This window comes from Arachis stenosperma, chromosome 3 (assembly GCF_014773155.1).
Source record: "Arachis stenosperma cultivar V10309 chromosome 3, arast.V10309.gnm1.PFL2, whole genome shotgun sequence".
Classification (NCBI taxonomy): domain Eukaryota; kingdom Viridiplantae; phylum Streptophyta; class Magnoliopsida; order Fabales; family Fabaceae; genus Arachis; species Arachis stenosperma.
The window spans coordinates 29,860,752-29,873,208 of NC_080379.1; the positions used below are offsets into that span (position 1 = coordinate 29,860,752).

The 12,457-nt window shown below is 33.2% G+C and overlaps 2 protein-coding genes across 2 annotated transcripts; both read right to left on the bottom strand.

The window, feature by feature from the left end:
* Nucleotides 1-234: 234 nt before the first annotated feature.
* On the bottom strand, nt 235-2,482 carry LOC130965797 (uncharacterized). The gene is made up of 6 exons (XM_057890557.1): nt 2,166-2,482; nt 2,008-2,074; nt 1,856-1,859; nt 1,654-1,795; nt 1,577-1,596; nt 235-1,463 (listed from the first exon to the last, which is right to left on the bottom strand). Exons 1-6 carry the CDS (start codon nt 2,480-2,482, stop codon nt 235-237), a joined length of 1,779 nt encoding a protein of 592 aa, XP_057746540.1.
* A 4,904-nt stretch (nt 2,483-7,386) lies between these two features.
* Nucleotides 7,387-11,825, bottom strand: LOC130965799 (uncharacterized). Its single transcript, XM_057890558.1, has 12 exons — nt 11,815-11,825; nt 11,453-11,466; nt 11,234-11,366; nt 9,477-9,548; nt 9,257-9,378; nt 9,074-9,167; nt 8,858-8,990; nt 8,671-8,722; nt 8,314-8,423; nt 8,033-8,217; nt 7,871-7,916; nt 7,387-7,557 (listed from the first exon to the last, which is right to left on the bottom strand). Exons 1-12 carry the CDS (start codon nt 11,823-11,825, stop codon nt 7,387-7,389), a joined length of 1,143 nt encoding a protein of 380 aa, XP_057746541.1.
* Between the last annotated feature and the right edge of the window lie 632 nt (nt 11,826-12,457).

Below are 12,457 nucleotides of genomic sequence, written 5' to 3' on the forward strand. Positions count from 1 at the left end.
TTATCATCGCAAACGACAGAAAAATCGGGAATTGACGGTGTTGAAATTCAAACAGTATAACCGTATCACTGGGAATCATATTCATTCTGGTGATAAAAACTTTATCCCCAACATTACTACCAAAAACCATATCCGCACCGATCACATTTGTCCCTAGATCTCGCACAACAAGTTCAGTCCCATTACACAAATTCCCAGCTGGATCAATATTCCTCAACAAAATAATAGGCACCCCTACTTCAACGAATGATTAGGTAGACCAGAACACCTAATCTGATTCAAGAATTCAACATTTATCCAATCAACATCAACATCAGAATAGACATCACTACCACATATCGAATCAGCACTGAGATAATTTTTCTCCTCACCAGGAAACAAGTCAACTATATAATTGTTTATCTCTTTAACATTATTGACAGTCGGAGCCAGAATTGCCCTATCCTGGAAAAAACTTGGATCAGAAAAATTCTGAACCAAATTTGGATAGATTGTATTTACAATATCTTCCACTGGATTTTCCAAGACAGGAATGATTAGATCAGAAGAAATATCAACAAAAAGTTTATCATTGACTACTGTTCCATATCGACCTTCACCGATTTGAAGTATCCAATCTGAAAACGACTTTAACTCCTGAGCAGTTGATTGTTCCAATCCGATTGTTAACCTCATATTTTTTGTCAAATGCAAAACTTCGCAGTATTTCCAGAGGACAGAAGAATTAATCGAAGCCATCACAATCTCAGCACGGGAACCTTTTGGAATAATTGGCAAGACCTGCCTGAAATCACCACCGAGAACGACCACCTTCCCACCAAAAGGTAAATCTTTATTCTTATCAGAGACCGAAACCATTATATCACGTAACGTCCTATCGAGCATTTCAAATGCTAATTTGTTAGTCATCGGTACCTCATCCCAAATAATCAAATCGGCCAATCGGACTACCTCAGCTTTTGCACTATCTTTCTCAATCCAACAAACAGTATCTTCAGTCAGCTCAACAGGAATATTGAACATAGAATGCGCCATCTTACTACTAGGTAACAACAGAGAAGCAATACCACTAGAAGCAACGTTTATAACAATCATTTTCTCATGTCGCAATCTAGCCGACAAAACTTTGTACAAAAAAAGTTTTTCCAGTGCCACCAAACCCGTACACAAAAAAGAATCTATGCCTCTTAATCTCTTATTCGAAACACAATCAATAATTCTATCGTAGACCGTCCTCTGTTGTTCATTTAACTTTAAGATATTTGCATCATGCTCACGAGTCAAAGAAACAGTATCATACTGCAACTCACGCAACAACATCAAATTGCTAAATTGAGAGACTAAAGAGTCATTAGGAACTAGCATGCCAACATAATTTCTCAATGATTTTCCATTACTCTGTAATAGTTTCTCAATCTCCAACAAAAAAAATATTTGCAACTCGTCTTGATTCATCATTAGATCTACATTTAACGATAATTAATAAATATTAGCACCATAATATCATTTCTACACTATCTGTGTGCGTGTGTGCCTGCTTGTCATATAATAAATTCATCATGAACAAAATTCTTACCGGGATATTGCAGCTCATGTCTTTTGCGATAAAAAATATCATCAGACAAATAAGCCCAAGTTTATTTCCAAACTGACAGAGGTCTTCCCATGGAACCATATAGCAACAACATCACAAAAAGCCTCCTTAGCTGTGTAGCGGACGCTACCTCCACAACTTCCTTAATAGCAGAAATATACTCCTTATCATCTATCAAGAATTCCATGGTGGAAAATGCCTCTTAAAATGTATCATAAGTAACACCATTAACGGTTCTTATACTTCGAAAACTGGTACAACCTCTCTGCACATTCAAAAGCATCCGTATATAGAAAAGTTCACCAGATGAGGGATGAGCAAAACTCAATCTTCCAATTGAGAATCCCTTTTGTCTCGGCTTCCACTCCCTACTGTTCGAACAATAGACAAATTTTCCTGGATATTCAACATACGTTAAAGACCGCACATCCGGGAACCGCCTGTTGGCCATCATCCAACACGTAAACATCGTCAGCAAATCTATGTTGCGCAAATAAATATGAGTAGTGATATCAGCATCATCGAATACAACATGTTGCTGGTTAGGCAAGTGAAAAGTCAACTTCCGTACTGATGGCTATCTATGACGAATATCATAAGCAAAAATTCTCCATATGGATTTAGACGGTGATAAATAACGATAATCGTAATACTGTTGATCTCATCAACCACCTGAGAAGATTCACCAACATGATATGTTTCTCCAACAGTTGCATTCACCCGATCCGGACCCTTATTGATATACTTGAAAAGATACTTAACCACATTTGACTTGTTACAGAACTCAAGATTTATGTGAGTTTGATATTTCATTAACAGCAATGGATTATAAGGCACAACAAATCTGTTGTCAATATCAACATTATTGATCTTCACTGTCACACCCATATTACGACGTCTATATATCGGATAGCCATCCTCATCAAAGTTGTTTGGTCAACGAATCTTTTCAGATAAAATTTTGAGCAATTACCATCTCTCATGCAAGGAGAACTCGGTCTAAGTCGACCGCAGGGACCATGGATCATGTACTTGGTGACGACATTATAAAGAGCTGGAAATTTGAGGGGATTGGGTAGCTCGGCACAGATGAATTCATCAACAATTTCAACACTTTGTAAGTTGCTTTTCCCGTTAAGCCAAAGTAACATGTGTGCATGTGGTAGACCTCATTTTTGGAACTCAATAGTATACATACCTAAAAATTACAAAAACATCATTAAGAAGCCAAACAATTACATGTCCGAGGACAACAGATAGAAATTGAAATGCCAAGCGAGAAATAACATACCTGCATTAAGTGTACCAAAAAATACACCTTCCTTGAGATCGCTTAGGAGGCATTTCAACTTAGCATGAAAGACACGACAAGAAATATCAGGACGATCAGTGATGGGAATTCGCTCTCGCTCTGTGAATCGCTGAAATTCAGGCCAATTTAGATTACACGTAATAGTGAGGAATAAATCTGGATAGCCAAAATGTTTACAAATTGTCATCGCATCCTAACAACGGTTAAACATATAACGTCTACCACCAGTGAAGGAAGAAGAAAAAATGACTCGTGTCCCAATTAAAGAAGCTTCGTCATCACCACGACGCATAGCCTCCTCTATTCCTTGAAGCACTTCTCCTCTAATTGTATTTTGCTTCATTCTAATCGCATACAACCTTTGGGACTCAATCACGGTTAAACGATCAACAACAAATTGTTGAAATAATCGTCTACACTTGTGAATAATTCCATCTTCTTGCTCTCTAATCTGCAGACGAAAACATATGAATTCCCTGAGAGAAACCCTTGTTCTCCTTCCAGGGACATATCTATCAACTTGACCTCGATAAAGAATATTCAACTGGTAACCATCCTCACCATATGGAAACAACAACGGATACTGTAAGGGCCAATACAGAGCATGAGTTTCATAGATACGCTGCAACTGACCAGTAGTAGATCGAACAATAATGTCATGACCATGATCCGACGAATCAAAATCTCCAACAATCAAAGCAGCAACTTCATCACAAGAGGGAGCATTGTAAGTTCTTCGATCAACCTTCCTATGCGAATACAACTTCAAAGAGAAGATCTCGGATGGATGACACTGATAGAATTCTCTGACTCTTCGAAATGACTGTGCTATGACATTATGAGTATCGATCATTTGCAACAACTCAGTTATCAATTCTCTATCTATCTCAGATGTTTGCCTAAAACAAATATACATTAACCACAAAAATATATTTAAAAACCACACAAAATACAATTATCATATATTTTGATACATCATTATTAGTCAAAAAATGAGTAATAACACATTATAACGGGAATAAAACACAATATAACTATGCAATGACAGATATTAACCTGTTTTTCAATGCAGATACCATTAAAACATCAGGAAAATAAAATAAAAAAACTAAACAACAAAATTTTAAACACACATACCGAAAGATTCTCTGCCTATGCATTATCTCATGCTGAGTGTCGTATATATATAATTGCACAAATTTAGGCTTCTGACCAGGTTCTAGGAGCAAACTTCCAATCCAATGATAATTTTGACCAGTTATTATAAACTGCGGTGGACCACTCCCATCATTCACTGAATCCAGTACCTTACCACCAAGAGATGTGAAGGCAAACATACTATTATAAGATCGAATATTTTTTTGGAAATACAAACTCTTGCTATCATGTTCGTTAATCAAATTATATAATAGATCTGGGGGCTTTCGGAGATAACGTAACTGAATTTTCTCTTTTGAGCAACAAGCAGTAAAAATAGGATGATTAACTGTAGAGTCTCTTTTAACATGTTCTGATAACCAGAAATACCCCCCACAGATTGAACATTCATAGTTAGGATCACCAACATGAAGACAACCTGGTAAAGATAAAGGCGAAAAAAACATGCATAACAATAAAAAAAATTTCATCTCAATTAGATGGCATGAAATAAATTCAAAATAAAATGAATAAATCATTAACTTACAAATATAATATATAATAAATACTTGACTCCTTAAAATTTTTTAAAAAAATATATCACAAAATACTACTTCTATTTTACAGTTCCTGAATAATATCTCATCACAGAAGCACAATAGAATCTTTTAGAACTAACTAAATAAGAATTCTATTTTACTATTCTTGAATAACAGATGATTTAAGAAAGAGGGCATACCTTGTATCTCACTTTGCAAGAACAGAGGATGATCAATAACAAAACCAACTTGACCAAATGAATTTATCGAAGGATCATATATTTTTGATTGGTCTATATCATCCATTTTAATTTAAAATAACACAAATTTATGTAAATATATATTTGACAACCAAATATAAAAAAAATTAATGATGAAATAACAAATCAATTAATTATTTAACAATCAGCGTGCAAATTGAACATTAAAAATGTAATAAACTACAAAAACCAATCTGAATTAACATTGATTTATTAAAAAACTAAATATAAATAAAGCTTAATGCACATTCAAGAACAGTTTGATTTTTTTAATGTTAGAATAGACTTTGTTTCATTATTTTAATAACTCATACTAATTGTCTAGGTATGAATTAAATAATCTAAATCACAATTAGAATCATTTTGTATTTTTTTAGACTTTAATAATTCTATTGGTCCATAGCATTTTCCAAAATTTTTAACCAAGTCCCGTTTTTCTTTTTTATTTTAATTGAGTCCTTACACCATTTTTTTCTTAATTGGCTGCCAAGGCTTTGTTTTTCTTTTAATTGAATCCATGCACCATATTTTTTTGTTGTAAATACCTCCTTATACAATTAAGCGAATCAATATCAAGAGTGGCCTAATTTAAAAAAAAAAGGAATTTTTTCTGAGAGACAGAATTGAAAGAAAAAAATATTATATTCACTTAATAGAAAATTTTAAAAAATTAGAAGACCGACAAAGTAATTAAATTTTTTTCTTAATATGCAATTATTGATTATGACACCAAATTAAAAAAGTTTCAACAAATTATCCAAGACAAGAATAAACACTAATTAAACAGTTTAATAACTTCTAGTACTTGTGTATGTTTGAAATAACTATATAAATTAAACCTATATAGTGATCCAAATGATTCTATAAACAAATTTATCATGAGATTAATTATTTCAACCATATGCGGCAACTGATCAGGCTTACACTAGCTAATTTAATTACCTTAAGTAATTGTTCGCTTTGAATCAAGTATTAACTATTTTAATCACTTTCAGCCATGTAAACAATAAGAACTAAACAAGTTCACGATTATGTTACATAATTTAATAACAACTTATCACAATGTAGAATGATTATAATTATTTTAAATGATATTTAGAATAATTATATCAACTTTTATTTTACAAATATTAATTGAGATGTCAAATTAAAAAGAGACCAAGTACAAAAGTCTCCTGATATGTTTAATTAGGAATTCTATGAGTTACTAATAGTTAAAGTAAACTTTTTAGGTATAAGAGTGTAAAAAACAATAATAAATCAATAAACGAATGTGTTATTAGATATAAATCAAAAGAACTTAAAATATAATTTAACAAAAACAAAATTAGACAGGGATAGAATACTTAAAGATATTATTGTACCTAACAAAATAAAATTGAACTCTGATAAATATTTTGGGACACTTCAACTAATTTTTCTAAAAGATAAGAATGAACAGAAACATTGGAAACATATAAAATAAACAGATAAATTATTAGAAACATAAAGATTAACTACAAAAATATAGGTAGAGCAATAAAAATTACCCAAATAATCATTCAAAGAAACAACAGGCGTCGAGGAATGGAGGACCTCTAAAAGATTAGAAAAGGAAAAAAAATTACAAAGACTCCCATAGGTATAAAATCATTGAAAATTGGAGCAAAAAACGCTAAAAATATCACGAAAGTCAATTCAATACTGACCTCTTGCGTTTTGATGGTGATTTTGTGTTCGCTTTCTTTTTAAAGAATTTCTCCTATATTCTCTAGCACAAACAGAATTCTGAGACATCTTTGTTACGCGTACTAAACAAAACAAGAGTTTGAAACATAAACCACAAGAACTACACCTAATTCATTGCCAAAAAGACATCCACATTGTTAAGTATTTATAGGCAACAGGTATTAAAAAAAGGGGGTGGCTGGGAACAAAAATTTTAAATCTATTCCCTGATAGATTTTATTTCTTTTTTGGGGGGAGTAACTGTTGAGGTTAAGTTTATCAAAGGTAAACACACCAACAAAGAACTTATATAACCATGCACACCTTTGATAACGCAGAAAATGAAAAAATAAAGTATTATAATCAACACCAATAACTAATTGACATGAAAAGATAAAGTTGTACAATAATAAACAAATACAAATAAGAACTGCTGCATTTCATTAAAATATTCATAGTGATATACACAATTACATATGGCTAACTATCTCTCCTATGATAAGGAGGATTCCAACAATTGACGACATATCCTAGTATGTAACCTAAACAGGCTACAACATTGAAAATGTGTCCAATCCCTAGCAAAGTCACTATTACAAAAGAAGGAGTTGAGAATAGACCTAGTTGGCACATGACCCTAGCCAACACAAAAGAAAAACCCCTATATGTTACAATCCTATTTGTTGGACACAATCCAAAAAACTCAAATCAAAATAGCATCCAACCAGCATGATTACATTACCATCTATTTAGAATCACAAGCCTTCCTAAATACTTATAGATATACTATATAAAACACCTACACCTAGACACAACAACTCAATTCCACACCTTAAATCAAACTCCATTAACCTTGGTAATCTTGAACCCACGCCCATCTGCATCAGCAGCCGCCTCTTCAAATTGGGGATTCAAATTCCTCTTCCCCTTCGAGGTCACAACATCATTTTCATGAATAAGCTTCTCTCCAAATTGGGACGGTGCATGGAGAACGTGGGACAACACCTCCTATGACAAAGAAATTAACAAAAGCTATCAAACTCACTCAAGAATACAAAAACCATTTAGAAACAACAACATAGGAAGGAGAAAAAAATATTATATAACAACACCTGAGTTTCTTTTTCTGGTGAGCTAAGCAATATATCCAGTTCAGCATAAAGATCATCACTAATAGTATCATTACTGGGTGTTTTCTCATCTTTTCCATCTTCACCATTAATTAACGCAACAAATTCAGTCCCTCCGAAAACAGCAGGTTATTTTTCAGCCAGAAAATCTATAAAAACTGGGGATTTAGATAAAATTCTAGAAGACTCACCAATATCCCCTTTTCCATAGGGAACAGATTTGTGTAAATCAGGCTCCTATTCATATGGCATAAGAGTTTAAAAATACATAAGACCATAAGAGAAATTCAGCGCAGCACAATAAAAAAGGGAACAAAACATGAATTTACACAATCTAAAAATTTGGAGCAGACTCGTCATCAGCATCATAATCAAGAAGTTCAAACATGGCAATAATGGTGGGATCATCACATATTCTCCTAACTCGAAAAGTGCCATAAAATGTATCATGTGGGATACCTTTGGTATCAACCTTCAGCAGTAACTTCTTTCCAATAAGCCCTTGGAATATGGGAGGATAAGTATCCCCACATACAAGCTATTTTGAAAGTAATACATAAGAAATACAGACTTTAAATAACACATATCACATCCCATAAAGTGAACAACACACAAAAGAAAACTAAGAACATACACTTGCACCTCTTTGAATCTCAGTAAACAAGTCAGCACATGATTTCTTAAGCAAATAAGATGCCTCACGATCAAAGAGAAGGAAAATACCCTCCCCACTATGATATTCAACTGTTATTTTAATTTTAAATATGTAGGGAGAAAAAAAAGGAACATAATGATTCGGAATAAATAATACCAAGAAACATGATTTTTATAAACAATCCACAAGACAAAATGAAAAGACATTTTGAACAAAATTTTTGACCTTGGAGTCACATTAGTTATGTTCTTCAAACAAAAATCACAGTAATATGAACCATTTTGAGGATAGATACCCTTTCCACACACACAAGCAGAATACCAGTATACCACCAACCTCCATCCTTAACAATACCTCGGATTGTACCAAAAATGATAAAAGAACCCTCCTATGCAATCGGCATTTCAAAATTTGTTAACAATATGAACGAAAAAATAGATCTGGAAATTGTTCTTTGATTTTCTTTTTCAGTTCATTTGTGTATAAAATAAACATAAACACAACTAACTCAAAAGAAGACAACCTGATTGTTATCTTGAAGCTCTTCAATAGTGCATTTTCTAGTTAAACGCATGAAATCATCTTCCAAGGAGACAACTTTACACTCATTTGCAATAAACAGTGGCTGGGTACCATTGACACCTTGCTCAGCCATACTAAAAAAATTATGCAAATACTTGTACTTGTTAGTCCAGATTGGTTGTAAATAAAGAATACAATAAAAATCAACAAAACAAACAATGCTAACATCTGCCTGAATTTAACAACTTCAGGAAGATCAGGATTAAATAACATTTGAGTGGCATACATCACATTTTGAAGGCCTACTTGACCTACACAGCAACACAGAAAGAGTCTAGCAAAGTTTATTGGAGACAACACCAAGAGTAACAATGAGATGTACAGAAAACAAACAATGTACCCCTAAAGAACTTGACTTTTGCAAGTTGAATGACTACAACAGGCTGCTCCACATAGCCAGAGGCAAGAAAATGCTTTACTTGATTAACATAGTCCCCAAACAATGCACATCTCACTGTAAGACTGAAACTCAAAACATGACAAAGAATAAAATAGAAAATAAGGAAAAAAGATCATTAAAACATAAACAGAAACTAGGAGAGATGATTCAATCAACATACTCTTTTGAAGTTAATTCCAGCACAATCATTTTCACAATTTTCCCTCTTTTGCATATTCTTTCTCTTCTCCCACTGAAATTAAAAAATCAATGACATCTATTCCAAATAAACACAACCTATTAAATATTCAAAGCATTTGTTAAAAAACCTTGAATAACAGCAGACCAAGAAGATAGACACACCAATTAAAAAATCATAATCTTGGATCATGTTCAGCAGGTCAGAAAAAGAAAACATGTTGAAACAAGTCTTAGGGATAACATCTTCATCAACAGCTACAACAGTGGTTCGGTGAAGGAAAACCAATTTGAATTCATGAGAAGTTGTTTTATAACTACCATGATTTGACACAACAGTAAAGTATGACATTCTATAAACTTGACCTTCAACTATATGTCCCTAAACCTATTAAGGAGTGGTTTCTTAACTGTAGCTTGAATTTTTCACACTGGAAATCCAACAAAAAAAAAACAAAATCAGATTAGTGAAACACATAATTTAAAGTTGAAAACTTAAAAAACAATAAGTAACACCATATTTAAAAGAGAAGTTAATAAGGGCTAACATGCTCATCAAGGAGAATCATCTCTATTGAGTTAGGAACCTCATGATTCCCAAAAGAGAGTACAACCCAAAGCCTTAGAACCCTAACTTTCAGCCTCCAAGCCTCTCTAGGAGGATGCATCTTAGAAATCATATCAAATGGAGGAGATATTGGAGGAAAAAAAAGAAAACAAAGGACGTAAACAGAATTGATGAAATAGATCAAATGTAAACAAAAAAATTCTGATGTAGACAGAGCTTAGGAGGAAATAGAACACAGTAGAATGTTTGTGCATTGAATATGGATCACCAACCATCCTTTTATAGAAAAAATCCAAGGCTTTAGGCTCACCTTTTTTAATTCAAATTGAAGATGGAAATGGAGGGAAAACAAAATATGAGTCCATATGCATCTTCATTCAATGCCATAGAGACAACTAATCACAGGGGCAAAACCTGAACCAACACAAAAAGAGGGAAAACAAGTGAAACTTTCAAAAAATCTAGAAATAGAAACCAAAAAATGAGATATCACACCATACCTGCTATAGTACACCTACATGTCATTAGACCATAGGGAAGGCAGTCATCAACTACCCCAAACAATGATTTTACTCATGGCAATTAGAGTTGGTAAATGTCTTAGGTAGGGATACATTCGAAACAGTAAATGAATGAAAAAAAAGTATAGACAAACATCAATAAAAATCTATCAATCACATCAACATTCAGGAAATGGGTGAGATTGAAACCTCATACCTTGATAATGATTCCCAAATTTCCAATGAAGAATATATAGCACAACCTTATTATGTGTGCAGAAGACATTTTCATAGGAAGACCAGCTACTGGATAGATTTTTCTTTGGATAAAGAGATGTGCTAGTTACATAAACAATACCATGAAGCCATTTTAGTGGCACAAGGCCATTCTTTTCTCAATAAACCTCTTAAGTTCAGGGCAAAGAGCTGTATGTCCATCCAACAGCTAATATATAAAATAATTTTTACACAAACAACAAAAAAATGTAATACAATTCAGTTGAACTTAAAAAACAAATAAATGACCAGCAGGGTATACATCAATTTCTCCCAATCACATCACCACCGATAGAATAGATTAGCTACAAAACCAATTCCTTGATAATGATTCACACAACCCACATCCAACCAGCAATTCACTTTAGGTAAACTCAATGGATTTGATGAACATACCTTAAAAAATATAAAAGATTCATCAATGGGATTATTGAATCAGAATTGAAATGGGAATGCAAGACTTGAACAGGATCAGTCCATATGCATCTCCATTCAATGCCATAGAGACAACTAATCAGAGGGGCAAAACCTGAACCAACACAAAAACAGAAAAAACAAGTGAAACTTTCAAGATATCAAGAAAGAGAGACCAAAAACTGAGATATCACACCATACCTACTACAGTGCACCTACATGTCATTAGACCATAAGAAAGGCAGTCATCAACTACCCCAAATAATGATTCTACTCATGGCAATGAGAGTTGGTAAATGTCTTAGGTAGGGATACATTCAAAACAGCAAATGAATGAAAAAAAAAAGTATAGACAAACATCAATAAAAATCTGTCAATCACATCAACATTCACGAAATGGGTGAGATAGCAAAAGATCATACCTTGATAATGATTCCCAAATCTCCAATGAAGAATATATAGCACAACCTTATTATGTGTGTCGAAGACATTTTCATGGAAAGACCAGCTGCTGGATAGATTTTTCTTTAGATAAAGAGATGTGCTAGTTACATAAACAATACCATGAAGCCATTTTAGTGGCACAAGGCCATTCTTTTCTCAATGAACCTCTTAAGTTTAGGGCAAAGAACTCTATGTCCATCCAATAGCTTATATATAAAATAATTTTGACACAAACAACAAAAAAATGTAATACAATTCAGCTGAACTTAAAAAATATTTTAAATGACCAGCAGGGTATACATCAATTTCTGTCAATCACATCACCACCGATAGAATAGATTAGCTACAAAACTAATTCCTTGATAATGATTCACACAACCCACATGCAACCAGCAATTCACTTTAGGTAAACTTAATGGATTTGATGAACATACCTTAAAAAAATAAAAGATTCATCAATGGGATTATTGAATCAGCATTGAAATGGGAATGCAAGACTTGAATAGGAGAGAATGGAATTGGGAATGCAAAACTTAAATGGGAGTGACACAAGCATATTCCTTTATCAACGAAGCAAAAAAATTCATGACAATCAGGTCTACTTCTATATAAGAGGTGAAATACACAGCACTCTTTGCATAACCAATAAAGAATTCAAATGCAACTGAGTTGACTAACAAAATGTTTCATCAAAATGCAAATAAATCACTAAGAAGCTATCAATCAATTCCTATCAATCACATCACCACTCATCAAATAGAT

Bases quoted from the DNA above. Each gene is read 5' to 3' on its own strand.
- LOC130965799 (XM_057890558.1), bottom strand. The intron at 8,991-9,073 runs GTTTGTTTTGTT...TAATTTTTTTAG, and splicing joins TTCAGGCAGATGTTAGCATT to TATGGCTGAGCAAGGTGTCA. The intron at 8,723-8,857 runs GTTGTCTTCTTT...CCGATTGCATAG, and splicing joins AGCTTCAAGATAACAATCAG to GAGGGTTCTTTTATCATTTT.
- LOC130965797 (XM_057890557.1), bottom strand. From the start codon at position 2,482: ATGGGTGTGACAGTGAAGATCAATAATGTTGATATTGACAACAGATTT. The intron at 1,597-1,653 runs GTCAGTTTGGAA...TTATCGCAAAAG, and splicing joins GGTTCCATGGGAAGACCTCT to ACATGAGCTGCAATATCCCG. The intron at 1,464-1,576 runs GTAAGAATTTTG...CGTTAAATGTAG, and splicing joins ACATGAGCTGCAATATCCCG to ATCTAATGATGAATCAAGAC.